General features: G+C 37.4%; 1 protein-coding gene across 1 annotated transcript in view; it reads right to left on the bottom strand.

The window, feature by feature from the left end:
• Positions 1 to 25460, bottom strand: part of agpat5 (1-acylglycerol-3-phosphate O-acyltransferase 5 (lysophosphatidic acid acyltransferase, epsilon)) — a 133689-nt gene that overhangs the window by 74541 nt on the left and 33688 nt on the right. Inside the window, exons 2-4 of the mRNA XM_077218107.1 lie at positions 13198 to 13264; positions 8602 to 8717; positions 8312 to 8401 (exon numbers count right to left, since the gene is read on the bottom strand). Of these exons, the coding sequence (XP_077074222.1) occupies positions 8312 to 8401; positions 8602 to 8717; positions 13198 to 13264 (273 nt within the window). The remainder of the gene's footprint in view (positions 1 to 8311; positions 8402 to 8601; positions 8718 to 13197; positions 13265 to 25460) is intronic.

The raw sequence follows: 25460 nt of genomic DNA, 5'->3' as shown, positions 1-25460 counted from the left end.
GGAACGAAACATTATTTTGTGCTTCACGGACCGTTTATCAGTTCGGACGAATGTCAGTGCAGCGCGAGCCGATCTTAAGCGACACCGTTACTACATAAGAGATCCAGTAACCAAAGCATTTGAATTCGCCACTTAAGTAATAACATCGCTACGAGATCTAGTGAGAAGCGTTACAATTTCTCCGTTATTAACTGATCAAACAGCACTGACGTGGAAACCAGGAGAAACATCGTTCCATGAATGAACTAGTTATAGGTTTTAAGTCCACAGATCATTCACCATGGATTTAATGTAGTAACACTAACTTGTAAGCATGGAAGTTTGGCAGAAATATTAAAATGCTTTCAAGTACGTCACACATCTTTTTCCATCACTTCAAAACTCAAATGTTATATGTTATTTAAATGTTATTTTTAATGTGATGTCCAAAACATTATTTGTTCATCCTTCAAAGATTACCCCCATTTATAAAACTAAAGTAAGATGTAGGAAAACTCACACTTATTTAAAAATAATTTTTCTTTTAATAAATAGGAAATTTCTATGGCATTTCTTAATTTTTGCTGTATCGAAAACCGAACCGTGAATTTTGTGAACCGTTACACCCCTATTAAAAATATACAAGAACAATAAAGACTTTATTGAATAATATTTTATTATTTTAAAAAGTTTAGGAGTCTTTAAATCAATAATGTCTCATATCTTTATGTACTAGGAATTCTATACAATAATAGGTCAAATGCAGCAAGTCAAAAGACCAACTGGACCTTCTTTGCCAGTTTGCACACATTTCTTTGAAGGATTGCAAAAATATTGTCTGAATATCGATATCGAGATATTGAAAAAAAAAATCGAGATATTCATTTTTGTCAATATCTCCCACCCATAAACAGAGCCATTGGAAGCAATTTATTGTAGTCCGGTCATTATTAACTGCGAACAGTGTAACAAGGTGGGGGGAAAATAATCACGAATTACAAAAATGATCAGTCTTTACACCCTGGGCGAGAAAAGTCAGTACGTTTTAGTCCCATGCAATGACATTAAAAGGGATAGTTCACCCAAAAACGAAAATTAGTCCATGATTTACTCACCCTCAAGTCATCCAAGGTGAATTTGAGATTCTTCTTTCAGCCAAATACAATCAGAGTTGTAATAAAAAAAGGTCCAGTGCGTCTATCCATCATAAACAAACTCCACACGGCTCTGGGGGGTTAATAAAGGCCTTCTGAAGCGAAGCGTTTGTGTAAGAAAAATATCCATATTTAAAACTTTACAAAGTAAAATAACTAGCTTCCGGCCAAACGAACATATGGATTGCACGTAAGTCTAAAGCGTAACGTATGCGAGTAATGCGACGCACTACGGATATTTATGCTACTTCAGATGTCATAAGTTGCGTTTTGGGGCGCAAGTAGACTGCGTTTGGCCGGAAGCTAGAATTTTATTTTGTGTAAGAAAAATATTCATATTTAACACTTTACAAAATCATTGCTTCTCTTCAGAAGGTCTTTATTAACCCCTCGGAGCTGTGTGGAGCTCGTTTTGCATTTCACAGACAGCTATATTACAAACTGCATGATAGGTAATATTTCAAACAAGCATAATGGGGGTACTTTTAACAGATTTATATCAGCCACGTCTTGACAATATGCTGACCAAGATTGACATGATTCAGGTAAAATTAAGAGGGCAATTTCGAAGCATTTTAATAAATAAACTACAGCTGGTGCAAAATGCAGCCGCAAGAGTTCTTACCAGAACCAGGAAGTATGACCATATTAGCCCGGTTCTGTCAACACTGCATTGGCTACCTTTTAAACATTGTATAAATTTTAAAATATTGCGGATTACATACAAAGCACTAAATGGTTTTGCTCCCCGGTACTTGAGCGAGCTATTAACGCATTATAGTCCTTCACGTCTATTGCGATCTCAGAATTCTGGCCAGTTGATAATTCCTAGAATATCAAAATCGACTGCTGGCAGTTAGGGCTGTGTATCACCAACAATGTCACGATACAATACGCATCACAATACTAAAGCCACAATACGATACGCATCAAGATATGGATCAATTTGGAATTTAAATTTCTTTTGAGCAGAGTTTACTAAAAGTAATATCTTTATTGAATAAACAGTGTTATAACAGTTGTGATAACTGAAAAACTATTTAGTTTTTGTCATTAAAAAATGAGAGTTAAATTAAATGTGTTGGAATGTGCAAACAGTAATTTCTTTACATTGTTTAAATCATTTTAAACAAATAAATACATTAGAATAAAGATAGGTTACCAATAAAGAGAAAAGTTTTTGAATAGGTCTAGCACTAGTATTCAGAAATACTACAGAAACTTAAAGTAATTAAATGTAAAATAACATTTGGTAGTATTTTAGTCCAGACCAAATTAAATACATTGACTATAAATCCAGATTCCTTATAATTAAAGGTATATTTTGTTGTTTTGACAGCGAATGGTAAACTTAAGTGACAATGCAATGCTTGACCGAATATGCAAGTGAATATTCCGTCATGTCCCAACTCCTAAAAGCGAGAGTGTAGTATCGCCGCCTTCAGCGCGTTTGACGCTTGCCTTGAGCAATCCATTTTGAGAGAAAGAGAGACATAAGACGTGGCACAGCTGAACAATCAATGTTTGCGGGAATTTTCCGCATTATAAGTGGGAGACCTGCGGGAATGATCAGAATAATGCGTAATACTCGCAATCCCGTGCTGAAATTCGAGCCCTGAATTGGCTACATTCAAAAGCACGACAGTATCGATACGCGCATCGTCAGGAATTCATGACGATATATCGTGGTATCGATATTCTGAGCACAGCCCTACTGGCAGTAGATCCTATTTAGCACCGAAACTTTGGAACGATCTTCCTAACATTGTCCGGAAAGCAGACACAGTCTGTCAGTTCAAATCTAGACTAAAAACACATCTCTTTGGCTTAGCATACACATAACACATTATAGACTTCTGTAATTCAATGTAAGGCTGCATAGTTTAGATCAGCCGGAACCGGGAACACTTCCTATAAATCCTGGTACATCTTAAGAAGGATGGCGTCTACGCAAATATTAGTCTCTGTTTATCCCAAGGTTTACTGCAGTCCGCCAGATCAAGGCCATATCCAGATCTGATGAAGGAAATAACGACAACGCATCCCTGAAGTGCCAGCCTCATCAGCCATGTGAAGGCCTCATGGACACCTCAACAAACCCGTCTCCATACCGGCGTGATGACTCCGACCCATTCCAGTTCCATATGGATAAATATTATGAAAGTTCGGATCCAATCTGACTTCTGACCTATATTGCTGCCTAAATCATCATCATACACTGTTCGTTTGTTGGCCAGAGGAGAACGAACTGATTGGCCCCCTGATTGAGCCTGGGTTCTCCCAAGGTTTTTTCCTCCATTCTGTCACCTGATGGGAGTTTTGGATCCTTCCCACTGTCGCCTTTTTCGCCTTTCTTCGGCTTTGTCGCCATTGGCTTTTGGCTCGCTTAGTTGGGGACATTTAATTTTATATTTAACAATATAATTACAACATTATTTTCCTGTTATCTCTGTAAAGCTGCTTTGAAACAATCTGTATTGTAAAATGCGCTATATAAATAAAGGTGACTTGATTTAAAATAACTAGCTTCCGGCAGACGGCTGTCGCATGTAAATAAATATGTGGTAACTATGGTTATGTGAAATATATTTGTTACCAGCTGCACACTGGTGGTGGCCGAGGAGAGACCCCGACATGGTTGTAAAGCGCTTTGGGTGTACAGTAGTACATATGAAAGAGCTATATAAAATGCTTCATTCATTCATTCCCGATATTGTCGATGATCGTCTGGTAACTGACTGTTATAATCGAAATCACGATAGTTGCCATAATCGTCGATATACAATAATATCGTCATATCGCCCACCCCTAATTCCATAGTGGCGTCCGAGACTGGGACAGTGCGCCTCGGGCTTGACGCCACTATGGAATTAGGGCTGGGCGATATGACGATATTATCGTATATCGACGATGTCTGGCAACTATCACGATTTCACTGGTGACAAAAGTTAAACCCCCTTTTCTTCCCCATTCTGAAGCTCAGCTTGAACTAGATCATCTCAACCATGTCTACATGCCTAAATGCATTGAATTGCTGCCCTGTGATTGACTGATTAGATATTTGTGTTAAGATTAGATATTTGTGTTAAGCAGTTGAACGTGCACTTAATAAAGTGGTCGGTGAGTGTATATTGTTCTCATAAAGCCGGACAACTTTCTAAATGAGTCATTAGCTCTGCCCAACAGGATTTTGCCATTTTGGATGTTTAAAATACTGCAGACAGAATTTTTAAATATCCCTCCAATTGTTTTCATGCAATTCTCACCAAACTAGGTCAACAAAATGCCAAAATTCTGATTGGTCGACACATTCTGAATAAACCATTAAACAAAACTGTTTATTTACTGGAGACAGACATGTAACCGCACATCAAATGAATTCTATATATGGCAAGCAGTGACATTGCGTGGAAATCATTAACTCTGCTCCGAGTTATAAAGTCATTAGAAAGGTTGGGTCACCTGTTAGTTACTGTTATAGGGAGAGGAATAGTACCTCAGCAGTCAAACCTTCTCTCTCAGACTACGAAAATAATGGGTTAGGGACATGAGGCTGCTATTTTTTATGCAATGTTATTCCAACAGACAGTGACAATATCTTATGCAACAATGTTAACTTGGTTGGCAGATTTGAACATTGAGGTCACAAAGAGTGGGATCGTATTTGTGAACACACTAAGAGGGTTTTCAAAAGACATTAAAATTAGATTAATCCAGTTTAAGATTCTTAAGCGCTTTTATTGGACTTCGACCTGGCTGTTTAACCTGAAGCTGAGGAATAGGGATGGGACGGTATGAAAATTTCATATCACGATTATAGTGACCGAAATTATCGTGATTATCAATATTATCACGGTTTTGTTAAAATAAGATGAAACTGTTAAAAAAGAACTGATGCTCACACTGAAAACATTTCAACAAGTTTAATATTTGAGAATCAACAAACAACAAATAAAACAAGCAGCTCTATGCACTTTTTATAGCAAGATTCTATTCTGTGGCATTTTGATTTTCTTCCTTATGATGACCGTCGTCAATAGCAACATATTATAACAGCGCACATCCATGTTTCACAACGGACGCGCGTTCTCATTTCATTCAAATACAACTTGTCATCTTGCGTCTCCGTTTTTGATTGTATTGAAATATGAAATCAGAGTTGATTTATTGTTTACAGAATTTGATAATATTGTTGTGATCATATTGTCTGGACGAGTTTTGTACGCTAAATGGATTTAACAGCTAAGAATAGAGACATTAATCTCTATTCAATAATTATGTGTTAAAAAAAATCGTACAATGAATATACATTATTATCTCTTAAATGTCACTCTTAATAGTCTTGTTTGAACTTATTCGTTCGTTTTTGGCTCAAAGCCACTTGCTGCGAACATTTCTAGCGGATTAAGCTTCAAGTTTATTTCAAGTGAGTGAGATAAAATATGTCAACTCAAAACAACATTTTGTGCCCAATTATTTCCCAGACGTAGTTTTAGTATTGAGATCAAAGTTAACTTGCCTTGCGTTCGCTACAACAGTGGATGATGGTCACACAAGACGACTCGGCAGATTTGAAGTGTTTACCTCTATCACTGCGACTTTTTTTGTGCATGTTCTGCAGACAGAGTGACCATCCTCGATTAAGTTTCCCTCAGGATTTTTGTAAATGCCAAAATACGACCACACCTCAGATTTGGTCCTCTTAAAAGGCTGAAAAATCTCCCGAACACGGTCACTACCTTCCGCTATTCCTTCTCGAAAAAAAAAAAAACCCAACATTGCGCGCCTGCGTCAGACTGTTGCTGGCTGGACAGGATTTATAGTGAGTTATTAAAATCGCGATAATCAAACATGGTTTTAATGATAATTGAATTCTAAACGATATTACTAACCGTCTGTACATTTTATCGTGGTTTATAGTGAAACCGGTAATCGTCCCATCCCTACTGAGGAATAATGCAGACTACTGGAAGTGCTGCAGCTCGGAAGGAACTCTTCTTCATCTGCTCTGGGAATGTCCCATGATTCATAATTATTGGCTAAAGATTGATGATCGTATTGAAAACAATACCCGGATTAGCTTGGAGTTTTGCCGAGGTTGTATGTTTTAAATGATTCACAAATTACATCAAACTGTGGAGCAGCGGACTTTACTCAGACCAGTATAATGATTGGAAAACAAATATTAAGAGAAACTGGAAGAACCCAGGTGAGCCCTCTTTGCAGGAGTGGAGCACGGAGTTGACAAAAGTGGCATCATACAAAAAAAAATCTCTTTCAACGTCAATGACAGGGCGGAAAAATGTGGCGAAATGGGGAAAATAGTGCAATATATTGCTACCAGATGAGAGCGTGGTGCTTATTGTAAAACTGTATATTTGATCTATGTGTTTTTTTTCTTCATTTATTTCTGACTTTTATTTCCTCTTTTGGCTTAATCTTTTTAGTTTTTTTTTTATTTCAAAAATGTATCATCACTATGGGTTATATGTTAAGATGTCAAATGTAATGTTGACTACTGTAGGACTGGAAAAACTGTAAGAGAGGGCTACTCTTTGAGAAAAAGTAAATTACCATTTGAACTCACTCTTGTGCACCATTCGAGACGCAAGTCTCACCCCAGAATCATTCTAATCTACATCTTTTACCTTGACACTACATGTTTGGTATGATTTGAAATGTCTCAGTGCGACTGGTACAAATGTCTCATTCCCAAAGTAGTAAACAAAAAGGTAATAAAGTTCTTAAGAGTTTAGAAATATCTTGCACACAGAAGGGTGTGTCTTACAGAAAAATGGTCAGAAGGCGTTAACTCAATGTAATTTTCCACTGTTAGCAAGTGGAAGTCTGGGACTGTGATTAGGGTGAATTTCCACTGTGAACTCATGTTTACATTTGAAATGAGGTCTGTCTATATAATGAAACGCAACCAGAGCTCAGGGCCTTTCTGTATCTCAGATCAGCTCGTGAATGCTGAGAGCGGCTGAGACTCTCAGAATTCATGTATTTCCTAATATCGGGTTAACATTTCTCCTCTTCATTCCAGAGCATTTGATGTTTCGTATTGATTATCTTTGAACTAATTATGAACTTGTAATGATACATTTACCTGACATAATAAATTGTTACATTTGATTATTCTAACTGACTTTGACATTATTTTCATTAGAGTTAAAAGGAATAGTCAAACATTCGCTCACATTTAATGATGCATGGATATCATTAAAACCTTTTAATTTATGGAGTCAGATGAAATAACGAGAAAACACATATGAGAAGATGTATTGCATTTAACCAAAAATACTTTGCCGTGAGAAAAGACAGTAACACGTAAAGACCTTCCTTGCTGGTTGGATGCCGGATTTTGGGCCGATCGAGCGCGAGTTTACACTACAATGTTGACAACAATGTAACAGTGGTGTTCAAAATTCAATAAAATACTAATTATAACTCTGCTCTGAGTTATGCTTAATAACATCCATAAATAACAACATAGCTTCTTAAATTCCTCCTCCTGCATGTTTTTTATTCATTTATGTTTTTAGATCAAACAAAAAACAATTTCGGGGGGGTGGGGCTGATTCAAAAGTCACCACAAGCTTGTCGGTGAGAACACAACAGCATACACGCACCCGAACTTGACTGGATATCACATTAGATACTGCTTTCAATCGTAATGCAACGGACCGGTCTACTGGACATAAATTAAGCCTTTAAATAAAAGGGTTACTGGGCTCTTTACATTGTCATATACAATAAAAAAGCCTGCACAGGAAATAGAAATGAACACAAAAAACCTGCCTAGTGCCTACCATACACAACACTGACAGTGGACCTGCGCTCAGGAGTAGAGCAGCAGGGAATTTTTTTTTTTTTGCAGCTGCTGATGAATTCTTTCTACACGCACAAACAATATGACGTCACACTCTGCGCATATATTTAAAAAAAACAATTTAACAAATAGTCCTAACACCTTTTAAATAGCCCACTAAAAGTGTTTATTACAAATAAATTACCAGATTCTTTAAATGATTAACCGTAAATGAACAAAATTTTGCGTTACATTTACAATCCTGTGAAAACAGGGGTCGCCCCCAGCACCCCCACTTCCCCTGCCCGTTTCTGGATTTTCATACAGTGAGTGCTATGGAGGTGCTATGCAATGGAGTGCTACTCACAGGTGTTTCCAGTTTGGTCTGAGATGATAGTTTCTTTTTCATGGCTCTCTCATCAAAGGTGGCACTTCTCTTGACATACACACTTCCATGCTGTGAATGACACAAAAGTTATATAGCCAGAAACACACAACCGGTCTTATTCATAAAACACAAGAATAATGAAACTTCTGTGTAAATTGTTTATAAAACAATTCTAATTTATCCAAGAATGCATTTTTGCAATATTTACATAGAAATGTATGTGTTTTATGAATAAGGGACTGTTACCTAGAATTAGATGTGTACTCTACCTGTGAAAAATACCATCCATACAAAGGAAGCCACTTCAGACCATCTTTCAGGACATATCTTACGTGTCCAAGTGCATTTTGTCGAATGGCTAACATGTCAGCAATAATCCAATCAGCTACAATAGAGAACACAACCCTTACAAATGGTAGTGATGTGTCAGATACAATGATACACAGATATATGTACCACAGTACTTAATAACATTTTACATTTATAAAAAAAAAAATCATGGTTTCCTTAACTCTATTGGGTAGCAATGATGCGTGAACTCCTTTCTCCACTTTTGTTGAAATCAAATGGGCTAACGTCAGATTGGAACAGCTGGCCAATTGTCGCGAAGTATGCAAATACTGACAGGCTCGCGGCCAGTATAAAATGCATGCGACAATTGCATCAGAATCTTTTTCTTCACGCTACCATTGTGGAAGCTGCACCAGGAAGACTAGTAACTTTTTTCCTCTAAACATCCGATGGCTTCAACTTACCAGATTTGTGCGGTCCCCATCGACCCGCCCGACGAACATGAGTTCTGCGTCACCTGCCTGGGCCTCGCCCACGCCAAGGCAGCCATCACAGACTCCACGTGCACCAGCTGTGCCGAACTGACGGTGCGCGTCCTAAGAACCAGGAGGGATATGGTTCGTGCTGTAACGGGGACGAGGCCCAGTACCGCCAGCGGGCCGCTGGTGGGCCCTCCCCTGCCTAGAGGCGAAGGTGATGACGGGGCCTAGAGCCGCAATCATCAATCGTCATCGCGCACACCTGTCCTCTTCGCAGATGAGAGCTTTGGGCCTGCTGCATATGCTGCCTCTGCAGTTTTGGCTGAAAACCCGCGAGGGCATGGTCTTCAGTTCACGTGTATTACGGTAGGGCTGGGCGATAAATCGATTTTATCAATTAACTCGAATGTGTAGTTTATGCTGATTTTTAATGAAAATCATTTTTCTCTTTAAAAACCGCCGACGCTCCCATCTGGGCTCCCGTTGTTCCGACCGGGCTCAACGCTTGCCATGATAGAGATACACAAACAACATGGCAAATGACCAAGACCGCAGCAGCACAAGCACACCCGCCGAAAACATTTACAAGCTGAATCTGCAGGGCTGCCAACTCTCCCGAGTTCACTGTGAGAGACGCAATTTTGTCACTTTTTACACGCTCACGCCACACATCGATTTTCTCACGCAGAGAAAAATGGCGAAGCAAAGAGGACACTGACACCGACAGACAAGACAGAGCAGGTTACTATCGATATGAAACGGATTCTCAGCTCTCAGATTCTGTCAATTTTATCACGAAATTCAAAACAAACACCGTTTTGGCGCTTGTAAATGTGACGTGAAAGAACGCTGGCAGATCTCAGATCAAGCGGCACGTGAACCGATCATCTGTTACTCTTTACTACCAACTTACCGAAATGTAATAAAATCGATCGATCAGTGTTTTTCAACCACGGAAAGATGTCCATAAAACAGCTGGAGAACAACATGTCCAGAACGTTACATTTACATTGCAAGCTGTACTCTCTGTCTAGTCAGAGACATATATTGTGTAATTGATGTTTTCAGTTTTCAGTTCAATTAATTCAATCCAAGTAAATAGAAGACTCACAAGATGTCACCAAAATCACTCTGTCCCCTTTAAATCTTTCAGAAAATGATGTAAGTGTATCGAATTATATTGAATCGTATCAATGGCTGAATATCGTGATATATATCGTATCGTCAGCCGAATATCGTGTATCGTATCGTGAGATTAGTGTATCGCTACAGCCCTACCTCAGGCTGGGGAGCAGTGTGCTTGGGCGTGCCTGCCTTATGTCTTTGGTCAGAGTCACAGAGAGAGTGGCACATAAACCATTTGGTACTAAAGGCGGTGTCCCTAGCCCTGGAAGCTTTTTGGTCGAGGTTGGAGCAGCAGGGTACTGATTTGAGACGACAACATGTCTGTGGTTTCGTACATAAATCGCCAGGGCGGCGTGCGCTCCAGAGCTCTCTTCAAACAGGCAGCAGAGCGGACATGCTTTCGAGGAACGGAATCCCTTAAAGAGAGTGGAGGCTTCATCCCCGGATCGGTGCGAATGATTTGGGATTGATTCGGGAGGGCGGACATGGATCTGTTTGCCAGTGCGAGAACACGCACTGTCAGACGTTCTGCTCTTTACTCTAATCGGTCTCGGTCACGAGATCCAATGAGAAGCGCTTGAATTCAGTGAAGAACACAAATGTCTCAGTGATTTAAACCAGTTTAAAGGCAGATGAAACAGCACTGACAAACAGGTGAAACACTGAACAACGATACAGTCAGAAGGCTTTTCCGTCTACAAATTCCCATCAATTACCATGGATTTATGGTTACGTCGGCATAGTAATATTAACTACACCATGAAATGTGGGATATACATATTGAATTGTATTATATTAGTTATGTAGACAATGTATTAAAGGAGTAATGGAATATAATTACAGTATTTAATGCATTTAGGCAACTGTTTTTCATATAATATGAATACTAATACTGTGAACTCGTTGTCAAATATGCGTTTCGAGACAAAACATGTAATATTGCAGCCTGCACTGCAAACTGTGCTGAAGATACGGGCCATCAAAGTCAGGCAACACAAACCTGTTTCAAGACTTGAAACAATATTCCCCATTAGCACATGCAGAAACTAAGAAATTAATTTTTTCTATTAAGATATTTATTTTGTTAAGGAAAAATGACAAATGTTTGAATGTTCTATCTTAGATTTGTGAAATTTTCACCTGTTTGGCAAGTGTTTGTCATGACATGTTCTGAAAATAAAGAGTAGTTTAAAACCACAATTAACGCTCTGGTTTCTACAACTTTCACTTAGGAGCAAAGATCTGCCTTTAAACTTGAAAGAAATATAGATTTGACGTTTATCGTGATAATTATCGATATCAACTGATATACATATTGAATTGTATTATATTATTCATGTAGACAATGTATTAAAGGACTAATGGACTATAATATTAATATTGCAGCCTGCACTGCAAACTGTGCTGAAGAAACGTGCCATCAAAGTCAGGCAACACAAACCTGTTTCAAGACTTGAAACAATATCCCCCATTAGTACATGCAGAAACTAAGAAATTAATTTTTTCTATTAAGATATTTATTTTAAGGAACAATGACAAATGTTTGAATGTTCCATCTTAGATTTGTGAAATGTTCACCTGTTTGGCAAGTGTTTGTCATGACATGTTCTGACAATAAAGAGTAGTTAAAACCACAATTAACGCTCTGGTTTCTACAACTTTCACTTAGGAGCAAAAATCTGCCTTTAAACTTGAAAGAAATAAAGATTTGACATTTATCGTGATAATTATCGATATCGACTGATATACATATTGAATTGTATTATATTATTCATGTAGACAATGTATTAAAGGACTAATGGAATATAATATTAATATTGCAGCCTGCACTGCAAACTGTGCTGAAGATACGTGCCATCAAAGTCAGGCAACACAAACCTGTTTCAAGACTTGAAACAATATCCCCCATTAGCACATGAAACTAAGAAATTAATTTTTCTATTAAGATATTTATTTTGTTAAGGAAAAATGACAAATGTTTGAAAGTTCTATCTTAGATTTGTGAAATGTTCGGCAAGTGTTTGGCATATGTTCTGAGATTTGTGAAATGTTCGGCAAGTGTTTGGCATATGTTCTGACAATAAAGAGTAGTTTAAAACCACAATTAAAGGTTGTATCAGTGATTTCAGGGCCAAAAATAAATGTCTAATCTTTCCTAACGATCCGCTAGCTGCCCGCCCCGTAAGCATGCCGTCCAAAAACCGCGTCTCTGTAGGCAGCCTAGGCTCTGAGATCTGCACACAAAAACAAATGGGTACAACCACCACTCAAAACCAAAATAAAGTGTTCCAACCAATCACTGACAGGGGCGGGTGTTGTGAGGTTTTGCGCTCGTGCACGGCTGGACGCGAAATCGGAGCAACACCCGCCCCTGTCAGTGATTGGTTGGAACACTGTTTATTTTGGTTTTGAGTGGTGGTTGTACCAATTTGTTTTTGTGTGCAGATCTCAGAGCCTAGGCTGCCTACAGAGACGCGGTTTTTGGACGGCATGCTTATGGGGCGGGCAGCTAGCGGATCGTTAGGAAAGATTAGTTATTTATTTTTGGGCCAGAAATCACTGATACAACCTTTAACGCTCTGGTTTCTACAACTTTCAACTTAGGAGCAAAAATCTTCCTTTAAACTCGAAAAAAATATAGATTTGACATTTATCGTGATAATTATCGATATCGACTGATATAAAAAATTTGTGATAATTCTTTTTGGCCATATCACCCAGCCCTACTATCAGTATTTGCAAACATCGCAACAATTGGTTGTTCCAAGCTGGCGTTAGCCCATAAGATTTCAACAAAAGTGGAGAAGGGAGGAATTCCCGCAGAGTTGCTTCGCAATTTTCTAGTTCCCGCCTCGCAGAGAACCGGCTTACGATAGTAACCGTAGACATTTTACCATTGTATATGAATCACAAAGATTTTGTAATGTTTATAGATAAGATCATGTATTGACTGCAAAACAAGAGACGTACCTGTGGATTGATGGTTTGACAGATAAACCACATTTTCTTTCTTTGGTATATTCCCATAAATGACAATCTGGACAGAAATTTACATTAACTTTTTAATACATTAAACAACAAAACAAAAGCATAGTTAGAATGAACATGACTTAGGCCTAACATAAGTGTATGAAAAAAGGTAATCTTGATTCTAGCATCATGGTGAATGGAAAATTGTCTTTTGTTCAAATACAAAAAACAAAACAAAAAAACAACAAACGGTTTGGCCATAGACAAGAGGCTGCAGGCCATGCGCCGTAGGTATAATTATACAGATGGTGACAGTGACAAATAAAGGCATACAGAACATACAGATGGTAACATGGGCTTAAGACCACAAAAAGAAGACCCAGAACTGCTAAACAGAATAGGCCTGTAGCAGTGAAAGAATTTCCCTTGTGGTGATTCTGAGTGACTCAATATAGCAACGTGTGATAGTATTGCCATAAAAAAAAAATAAAAAAATTTTTTAGGTTTATTTTCTTTGCTATAATAAATAAGCGCTACGATGTGGTCAGCAGCCACGAAGACGAAGGAGATAAATGTTTTTAAAAAAACACTGAATGACCAGCAGGAGATTAACGCAAACCACACAATGCATTAATGAGAAGTGACAAGAACAACTGAAACAGGGTTATATAAACAGGGGTAGAACAAAGGAAAGTAAACTAGACGAGAGAAATTTATACACAATTATAGCAACAAACGGACATTATTGGTAACCAATGAAACTGGAGCTAAACAGAGCAGGGAAAAAGGAACTAAAGGAAACAGAACAGAATGTCAAAATAAGGGTCCACATAATAGAACATAAACCTGACAATAAGCTTGTTGGGCTTTTGCATGAATAACTTGGTTCCGATCGTAAAATCTAGGCCAGAAATTCTCAGTACGCGGTACTCAGTATGTTTAAGTGTAAAACAAGAAGGGCGTAGCCATATATATATATATTAGTGCTGTCAAACGATTAAAATATTTAATCGCGATTAATCGCATTAATGCCATAGTTAACTCGCGATTAATCGCACATTTTTATCTATTCTAAATGTCCCTTGATTTCTATTTGTCTCATTATTTTTTCTAATTTTAATGCTCTTATCAACATGGAAAAGTGGATCAGCAGTAAGTTTGTTCTTAGCTGTGGTATCCATGTGCTTCTGTCTGAAGTCATCCATTGTAGAGCTTAGATCGGGCCCAAAAAATCAAGCCTGACCCGAGCCCGTGCGCATTGTGTCCGAGCCCGGCCCGACACATAAACTGTAATTATGAGCCCAAGCCCGATTTAAACCCGTCCATTTTTTTCATACGTGGGTCGTTATAACTGACGTTCTCAACTATTTTCTATGTTACTTTCTCCCGCCCGCAACATTGTTGTCCCGCTCCCGCCCGCAAATACACTCTTTTTTTTGTAGGCTACCTCCAAATACTTTCGCCTACGTGTCGCCACCATACACATCAGCATAAATGCTCCTGATAAATTATTTGTTATTAAAGCATTAACACACAAACCACTGTTATAACATAAAAGCAAGCAGGCTACTGAGTACATGGTTTGGCATGACTGAATGCGCGCAAAGTGTGCTCCCTTAATAATTCCTAAAAAGCTGACATCAGTTCATCGCGATCTCACACAACTCTGTTATTATCAGTGAAGCTGACTGCACAATGCATCTTTCATAATATATACACTTTGTTTGTTATAATTTGAGGATTTGCCAGCTTACAGAATTCAGCACTGAACAAAAAGTCTGTTTTGAGCGGTGAGGGGAGTCTATTTTAAATGCTTCTGATGCTTCTTCATATGTCTGTGATCGGCTACATCCCTCAACGCTGCAAACATGTTATAAAAAGAAACTCTCTCCTGTAAATCGTTTCTATTTTGTTTTAGTTGTTCTTGTTGCTTTTCTGCAACATATGAATAAAAATGTATTAGTTTTTATGTTTTATTCATAGATATTTCTAGTTTGCGGGAGTCCCGCGAATCGTTTTATTCTGCCGTATCCGCACACAGAGTGAGTGCATTACCGCTCGAGCCCGCCCTCGCACTCGGCCATCAAATCTAGTCCCGCGCCGCACTCTATTGCGCTGAGAGTGCACGTCTCTAGATCGGCGTCTCGAGCTCGCGCCATCCACTCAAAACGTACCGTTAGCCTACTACTCTTTGGCCGGCGCGCAAGCCCAAACAAGTACGTGCGGCTTGCCTGTTGTTTTGTTTCCGGTCTAGCTATCCGGTGTGATGTTGTAGTTTTTCTAACGTTACTAGTTGTTGCAACAGCATGTGAAAAAAATACAAAGTTTGCTAGGCCAAAAAGAGCGTTAATCTCGCGATAAAAAAATTGACGCCGTTAAAATGTGTTTGCGTTAACGCCGTTAATAACGCGTTTAACGCACAGCACTAATATATATATATATATATATATATATATATATATATATAAAAAGTGAAAATCACGGTTGCTTGCATTCCTCTGTGGTTGTCAGTATTGCAATATTTTATGGTTATTGCGACAGCTAGAACAGACCAAAATACAAAAGAAAAATAGGATGTTGAAATGTGTCGAAACTCAGCTATCTAAAGGCGAGTCGACATCAGTGAAAAATGAAACTCGTAATATAGTGCAAATAGAAAAATTAATTTAGGAGGTCTTTAGAATCGGATTAACTGCAAAGTTTAACCATCGTAGAGTGAAAGTATCATTTGCATGTGTTTTTTCAGTTTTTTTTACATCAAGCACAAGACTCGTGCGCTGTTTTCTGTGAACTAACACATAGCAACACAGACTTCACCGAATTCAGCTTTCTTTCTCTTCACTTGAACAGACACGTGTCATGCACGCAAAATTAAGTCAAAACGCCCATCTCGGCGGGTAGTCTCTTAAACCGTTTGTTGCGTTGTAAACAATTGAGAAAGAAAACAGATGCTTATTAAATTGGATCCATGCATTCATCTTAAAGTGACAGCAGCCTAATATACCTCCAGCTGTTTGTCACCAATATTCAAAGAGAAAACGACATTTGTAATTTTAACAAAGATAAATTGTATTAATTATATTACATTAACTATATTCAATTTATACAGTGAAGACTATGATGAGTTATTTTACATTTCATTATTCAATGTCTGTACCTGAATAGTTAGCTTTACCTGAAAAACAAAGCTGCTTATTTAATTTGTATTTTTGTTCCATCTATGCTTGCAATTTGTTTATTTTCTATTCAGATACACTACCCTACAAAATCACCCCAATCATCATAGAATGATAAATTCTTTCCAAATAGTGATATTCAAATCATGTGGTGAATTGTTTTCATAATGCAATATATCGCAGAAAAATTAAATACCACGTCAGTTTTTTCCAATATCGTGCAGCCCTAAACAGGCAGTGGGTTTAATCAGTGACGTTATTAAAATATTTGCTTTCCGTCGTCTTCGTCACCCTCTCAACCTGCTCCCCTTAGTGTTTTTACACGCAGAAAAGGCAAAAAAAAAACTATATATATATATATATATATATATATATATATATATATATATATATATATATATATATATATATATATACACAGGAGAACCAATATATATTCCTTTCTTTACACACTGTAGATACAAATCTGAATTAGGGCTGCACAATTAATCACAATGAAACCACAATTTGGCAAAGGCAGTGATTATTTTATGCTGAGATTGTCAGTGCAGCACAGCTTATCAGTAGTAAATTCTGTTCCATCTGAACGTCAGAGGGCGCTCTCAAGCAGACACGCCAAATATGCCCCGCCGCAGATGTACGATAACGCACATCATTCCAGGAAATCCCTACTAATAGCATCATACTATCGCTGTAGCTGAATAAACAGAAGATTGAAACACTTTGATTAAACATGACTAATAAACACACGCCTTATTCTATATACACGCCACATCATCTCACAGAAGGATGCTCAACTGTCGCTGTGAAGTGAGTTGGAGTAAAAGCATGAATGTCTTTTGTTAGACGAAAAAATAAAATGAAAATTGCAGCTTTTGAGATTTCATCGTCGCGATAAGCCAAATCGGTTTAAGTGCGATTTCACGTAAATTGCGATTAATCGTGCAACCCTAATCTTAACCCTCTGGGGTCCTATGTGTTTTTGGGGTCCTGGTGTGTTCTGACATGCTCTAACATTTGTGCTTTTTTCAGTTATTTATAAACATGTTAATGGCAAAGGTGTAAATTCACTCTATATAGCACAAACAGGGCCACCATAATATGTTAGCAAGATGTATGTACATGTTTGTATTTTTGAGAGAATATTGTTTATGCATGGTTATTGAAAAAACTAAAAGTCTCTGAAATAAGGCCACAAAACACATACTAAATATGTGTCCACAAGACTTTTGACTAATGGATGTTCTCGCCTAGGATTTTTGCTTCAAAATGATCTGAAAATCATCCTTCCAAATCATTCACATAAAACAATACATTGATTTAAATTTAGTAAAACACTTTTTGTTTGGAAAGGCAATATGCGAAATGGGCGTGACTCATGTATAATGGTCTGATTCACACCTGTGAAGACAAAAGACCTGCTTAATGAGCCTGCATAATGAGCTTTTCACAGGTGTGTCACTGAGCCACAAGAAAGAATACAAGGACACAAGAAAAGAAATGTGTATATATACTACAAATTGGTTCACAGTTGGAAACATCTATAAAAAAAATAGTATTTTTCCACTTGTATTTTTGCTTGCAAATTGTATAATATCCAAGGTGAACATTTCTAGTAATTGTGTAGTTAATTCTCATACTGTATTTTCAGAAAGTTTTGGATATGTATCCTCTCCCCAAATTTGTCACTAATAAAACACAATACAAATAATTTGAAGAGAAGGCTTATATTGACCTTTTAAGATTTTGTTTACATCTACCTTGTAAATATATTATTTGCTATTTTATTAAAAAGGTTACAATTACAGCAACAATTAAAATAACAATATTTCAAGTGTAATATTTCTTTGTAAAAACTAAAGTATACATTTTATCATACATATTTCAAAGTTAAGGATTCATTAGTTTGAATAAAGCCTACATTGGAACAAACACTATAATAGCATCCTAGTTGATGACTTTATTTTTGACAAAACAAACATAGCCTAATATATTTAACATTTGAGCAGAAATTGGTGAACAAAAGCTTATTCAATGTGGCAGTAGTCTAGTTTACAGTAAACAGTTAATAATCTATCCAAAACTAGTCGACGAAATGTTGTCTTTCATATTTCGTCTGTAACATAGGCATGTCGTTTTTTGTTTTAATGAGCCTATATTAGGGCATACATATTAATTTGCAGTTTAATACGTTGCTAATACAAAGACATTTTAACGTTATTTCAACATATTTCAGTCGATTTTCACTCATCTCAGTATAGCAATAGGGTTTGGTAAAAAACTGTTCAGTTCATTCACACACAGACGCGATTCATATTTAAACAGTCTTTTTGCGGTTTACATACACTATGATATCGCGATTAGAACAATAATAAAAAAAAAACTTACTTATCAGATGGATCCGTTGCTCCTCGAAATGAAAAAAAAAACAGTACATGTTCTGAGGTAAATGTCCCAGGATTATTCCTCACACAGCCTCGCAAGAAGAAATAGGCTACATTAATCTGATGATTACATTTGTTGTGTTATCGCGTTTATGAGGGGCGTTGACACTTTGCATGTGTTGCTTCAGATCATTTGCGTTTGAATACCGCGCGCTCTCCGTGGGCGTGTCAGATTAGCAGAATAATGAGCTAAGAGAACGATAATGAGATCGGCTGACACCTCTCTCTTTTTTAATAGATTACATAAACAGAGAATATTTATTTTAGTTTTGAATTAGATATTTGAAAAGTACAAACTTAAATGATAATAAAGATATATTGCTCGTGCTTGTGTGAATAGTAGAGACAGAGAGGCAGAAAGCACACCCTGTTTATTTTCTTCATTTTACAAAAGCACACGGTTTTGATGTTAATGTGAGTGTACACAAAAAAAAGAAGACCCTCTATAGTTTATAATCATGTGTTGATTTTATTTGTATGACCAAAAATGACGGAGTATTTTAAGTCTATGTTGCTGCTATGTGGAAAAAAAACAGCAAAACGCGCCGGCGCGTTTCTCGACCCCAGAGAGTTAATATATATTATGAATAGGCCTATATATTTATAAGCCTAAATATATAATTATAACTCTGAATATATATATATATATATATATATATATATATATATATATATATATATATATATATATATATATATATATATATATATATATATAGAGCATCCGGCAAGGATTCACAGTGCTTTACTTTTTCCACATTTTGTTGTGTTACAGACTTATTCCAAAATTGATTAAATTCATTTCTCAAAATCCTACAAACAATACCCCCATAATAACAACGTGAAAGAAGTTTTGAAATCTTTGCAAATTTATTAAAAAAAATAATTAAAAAAATTACATGTACATAAGTATTCACAGCCTTTACTCAATACTTTGTTGAAGCTCTTTCGGCATCAATTACAGCCTCAAGTCTTTTTGAGTATAATGTTACAAGCTTGGCACACCAATTTTTGGGCAGTTTCTCCGATTCTTCTTTGCAGAACCTCTCAAGGTCCATTAGGTTGGATGGGGAGCGACGGTGCACAGCCATTTTCAATCGGGTTCAAGTCTGGGCTCTGGCTGGGCCACTCAAGAACATTCACAGAGTTGTCCCGTAGCCACTTCTTTGTTATCTTAGTTTATCTTGGTTGTTCTTTAGGAAGGTTCTCCTCTTCTCCACAGAGAAACACTGGAGCTCTGTCAGATTGACCATCGGGTTCTTGGTCACCTCCCTAACTAAGGCCCTTCTCCCCCGAACGCCCAGTTTGGCCGGGCAGCCAGCTCTAGGAAGAGTCCTGGTGGTGCCAAACTTCGACCATTTATGGATGGAGGCCACTGTGCTCATTGGGACCTTCAATGCTGCAGACATTTTTCTATAAACCTTCCCCAGATCTGTGCCTCGATACAATCCTGTCTCGGGGGTCAACATACAATTCCTTGGACTTCATGGCTTGGTTTGTGCTCTAACATGTACGGTTAACTGTGGGACCTTATTTAGACAGGTGTGTGTCTTTGGAAACAGGATGCACCTGAGCTAGGTGTGTCATGACAAAGTCTTTTGAGTTTGAGTGTCATGGATTGACAAAGACTCAAGTCTTTGAATACTGTGAATAATTCGATTTCTTAGTTTTTTTATTTAAAAAAAAAACTTGCAAAGATTACAAACAAACTTCTTTCACGTTGACATTATGGGGTATTGTTTGTAGAATTTTGAGGAAAATAATGATTTTAATCGATTTTAGAATAAGGCTGTAACATCACAAAATGTGGAAAAACTGGAGCGCTGTGAATACTTTCCGGATGCACTGTAAATGTAAATCTGTCTGAATATATAGTTATAACTCTGAATATATAAATGTAAATCCTGAATTTAGTTATAACTCTGAATATATAAATGTAAATATGAATATAGCTGCAAGCAGCCATTACCGGGCCAAGCGCAAAAGCAGACAATAAGACATGCCAACATGGCTGGGAGTGTCAGACCAACTGCAGCAAGGAGCAATTAATGACATTTTAAGAGTATTTTGGGCAAATGGCTGAAAAATCATAAGTAACTTATAAGATGATTTAATGGTTTATCACTTTCGACCTGTAGGTGGCGCAGTTACAAAATCAATGTGATGTGGTCAGAGTGAGGTGACAATGACACATACAAAGTTTGGTTTCAAAATGTCAAGGCATTGCAGATATAAAGCCAGAATAGTCATTTTGGTAGCATGCCTAAACTTTGATGCTGCGGTATATGAAAACGTTTTCGTCTATCAACACGAAATCCATAACTTGATACGATTCGATTTTGGTGAAAATCGGACAAACGATCTAGGAGGAGTTCGAAAAAGCAGGTATTGAATGAAAATCAAGGTGGCGGACAGGAAGGTTGGCTAAATACCTCAAACTTGGTATCTATGTTCTCAGCATGAACCAAGGAATCTATTAAAACCAGTGTCATTACACTAGGCATATCTATTCAAAAGTAATTATCATTTTTGGAAATTTAATTAACTTTTGACCAACAATGTCATTTTTTTGAGACAATGCAAGACACACAGGACACGCATTAGCTGAATAAAATTGGACAGGAGTCCAATAATAGCAAAACGAACCACTTATTCCAAAAAGAATATCAAGTATAAGTTTAGATGAATTAGAAATATGGGGCTGTGTTAACAGAAAAACGTCTATTTTTTACTGAATTTTAAAAACACAGAGGGATAATACAAAATGCTTTCTGACATTGACACAAAAAAAAAAAAAAAAAACCAAAAGCAAAATGTAAACTTAGCCCGTCAATTTACAATTATCTTCTCTCTCTGTGTGCGGGCGGTCTGTGTTTGTGAGAGAGAGCTCGCGCAGCACTGATACAACAGTACTTTTTAATCCATAAGTAACTAATGCGCTAGTTTTCATACAAAATAATTATGTAAAATACTTAGGTACTTTAGTTAACTCAATTACGTAACACATGCAGACTACGTTTCTCAACACTGAGAATGAATAAATAAACGCCTGTTTCTCCAGATTCATGCTTATCAGTAATCCACAAATCACAGAACTTTCATAATCACTAAGCCATAGCGATTTTAATTTTATTTAGATTTATTGTTCATCAATACTTAAGCATTTTATAATTTGCATGGCTGAATGATGTTTTGCTCTTATCTGAGTGACCATGAATGACGGAGTATTTTAAGAAAATCCATGCGTGCGATCACTCCCGTATGATCATCGAATCCAGATTAAGTTAACTAAAAACAATATTTCAACTTTACACATCCACCCCAGCCCGTTTACCTTCAAGAGTCAGAAGTACTGTGACTACTACTGTCCTCGCTTATGAACTTAGTCAGACTGCGGGCCGCGGGAGTAGAAGAGGATCGAGCGGGATTCTTTATTGCTGCCGATTTTCAGTCTCTTTTTATTGATAGGCATCTGTCAATCATCCGCACTTGCTATTTGGGGAATGAACCCAGCGCTATGATTGGTCGAACACCGCTTCTTTTGCTGTTGCTTGATTTGAGGACTGCGAGTGCACAGAAGCATAACAAGGTTTTTGCGTAGTTTAGAGTGACAAGTCGTACCACCGTACTTTAAGGTCAAATTGCTTACCCGCTATGCAAAATGCGTACAGGTTGGCAGGTCTGCAACAGGTGGTGCTGTCTCGAAATCTTTTGAGGACCCTTCAGGGGATGGTGTTGGTGGCAAATTCTGAGTTTCATAATGTTACAGCAATGCATTTGTTAAGTTTAGCATTTTACATCAAAAAACAGTATTGAAGTCAATGGGAATTTCATGTTTTGTAGTATTATTATTATTTTTATATAATTTTTTATATAATTTTTATAAATTTATATATATTTATTATTTAAATATAATTAATAATTTGTATTATAGCGCCACCGAGGGGCAAAATCCCACAATTTTTTTTTCATGTGTCCTGAGAATGAGCCCATACATACGGAAGAGGATTAGGGCCAAGCAATACTAAAATCATCTCGAGATTAAAGTCGCATTATAATGCAAAATTAAACGTTAAATTTCGAGAAATTAACTCGAAATACAATCTTAAGAAATAAACTCATTACATTTCGAGAATAAAGTCGTGTTTCGAGAAAAAAAGTCGAAATGAAATGTAGAGAATAACGCATTCGATCAGTGTTCATTGCATAGCCTATACTGATAGAGGACATGGCAGAGTTGGATCACTTAGTCAAGCTATATTTTAGACTTTCTTTCAGTAATAAAGAAATACTATCAACTTTAGCTAATTATGACAGAATAATAACTGTCACACTGGACACCAGTAATAACTGGACACCCTCCTATGCCAGTAACTGTTTTTATGAAGTAACTGGCTATTACTTTAAGATCGTTGTTGGTTGTGTACGCCTCCATCCACAGAATGTAACGACTGTAACCATCTATACAGCCATAAATGGCAATGCCGTACGGTTTTAATTTATCATAGCTGTCCATATGGACATATCTGGCATGTATGCCAGAGTCCATTTGGGCCAGCGCAAGTGTACTGGCGTCCTCTCAATTGTCTCCTTCGTCGAAATTCCACACCTTGAGGATCAACAAGTTTAATAATGCGTCTTATGGTATCTTGGCAAACCACGAAACCCTGATGAATCGCGCGTAGGTGAAGCAAGCGATAACCTTGCATTTGTCCACTGGTTGTAGGGCTGGATGATTAATCGAAACCGAAATTCAGAGCCTAGAACCGACGTAATTTTACCATGTCGGTTATTTCGGTTTTTTAATCCTATTAATATTTCCGCCCACTGTGTGTTAATGTACTTTCCCCTTAAAACATATTACCGCGTGTGTAATCACGTAACTCCGCCCCGTCCAGTCTGCGACATTGAAGCAACATGAGCCCCTTTCACACACCGCGTTGATCCCGGGAAATTGCCAGAACAAACACCTTCTGTGAACGCAAACACGACCCCGGGATTGATGCCAGGTTGGGGACATAGTAACATTGCCGTGTTCAGTCCCGGAACGCGCGCTGTGTGAACAAAAGCCATAATCAATGCCGTGTCGTAATGATGGCGCTAAGCCGGGATCGTTCGCCAGCGTGAAACGGTTCGTAATGCGCTAGTTTATGATCGAATCAGAGAAAAAAAAAATGCACAAGCTGGTTTCTCGAGAGAAATAGCAGCTCATAAGCAAACTATAGACGCCGCTGGGACATGTCACGTGTCTTTGCGGGTTGTGCGTGTCTGTGTGAACGCACTCTGTTGATTCCGGAAAATCACTGGCAGTGTGAATGAACCAAAGTCAAACGAACCCGGGTCAAATCCCGGGGCACTTTATCCGTTTATTTTCCGGAATCTCTGTGTGAAGGGAACTCAAACCCTGAGTCAACTCAGCAACAGGAGCCGCTTGTACCAAAGAAACGCACGAAAAAAGAGAGAGACTGACAAACGCCCAGCAACAAGTGCCTCCACTCCACAAAGCAGGTTTCGATAACACAAGCATTTACAAATGCTACACAATATGAAAAGGATTAGTTTTTTTTGTTTTATACAAGTTATATTTTACTTTTAAGATGGCAATATTTACAATAATTTCTTTTGTTTACAAAAATAACTATTTTCTACATTTTTAGGAAACTTTCTTTTTACATTAAAACTTAATTACTTTTTTATAAGACGTTTTTATTTCAAGCATTGTATGCTTTGTTTGATTCAATTGTTTGAAATATTTAATAAGCATTAAAAGCTATCTGTGTGTTTCCTTATTTTAGAATCACAAAGATAGGATTATGCATTCTTTCATTAAAAAAAAATAACCGTGAATATTTACAGTATAAGCCTTGCCAGTGACACATTAGAAATATTTTATTTTAAATAATCGTTCAATAATCGTAATCGAGGTAACTTGTTCGATTAATCGCGATTATGATTTTAGCCAAAATCGTCCAGCCCTAACTGGTTGTCATTTCATGTTGGAGAAAAGAGAGTACATCGCGCAAATTGGACTGAATTTTTCTTCTAAAAAGAGCTAGCCGCTTGCAAATTCTCTTTAAAGTTCGTATGCTAATTATTATTCTGTCATAATTATTGATAGTATTTCTTTGTTACTGAAAGAAAGTCTAAAATATAGCTTGACTAAGTGATCCAACTCCACCATGTCCTCTATCAGTATAGGCTATGCAATGAACACTGATCGAATGCGTTATTCCCTACATTTCATTTTGACTTTTTTTTCAAAAAATGACTGACACATGACTTCGATTGAATTTTACTACCACTTACTATCAATATTTTGGCATTTGGGCATTAGCATATCCCAGCGATCTATGTTTTCAAACTTCTGAAGGTGGTTTCGTCTCTATCGGCAAATGTTTTTAAGCGCTAAATCACAACGCTACACAAACAGTAAGACGAAACCTAGCATGTTAGGCATCTGTGGACTCGGCAAGGATTCAGGAACCCAAGAAACGCAGCAAGTAGCCTCCGGTCATGCTTGTGACATGTAGCAAGTTTGGTCTTAATACGATAAAACGTTGCGGAGATACAGCCTTACGTCTGTTTTCGCAAGCGCTACATAAAATTAGTTTGCGAGTTTATCGAAATTTAAGCGAATCAACTT

Source organism: Siphateles boraxobius, unplaced genomic scaffold (assembly GCF_051911475.1).
Source record: "Siphateles boraxobius isolate OS27281-9 unplaced genomic scaffold, OSU_SipBor_1 12, whole genome shotgun sequence".
Taxonomy (NCBI): Eukaryota; Metazoa; Chordata; class Actinopteri; order Cypriniformes; family Leuciscidae; genus Siphateles; species Siphateles boraxobius.
This window is presented reverse-complemented; position numbering and strand designations above follow the sequence as displayed.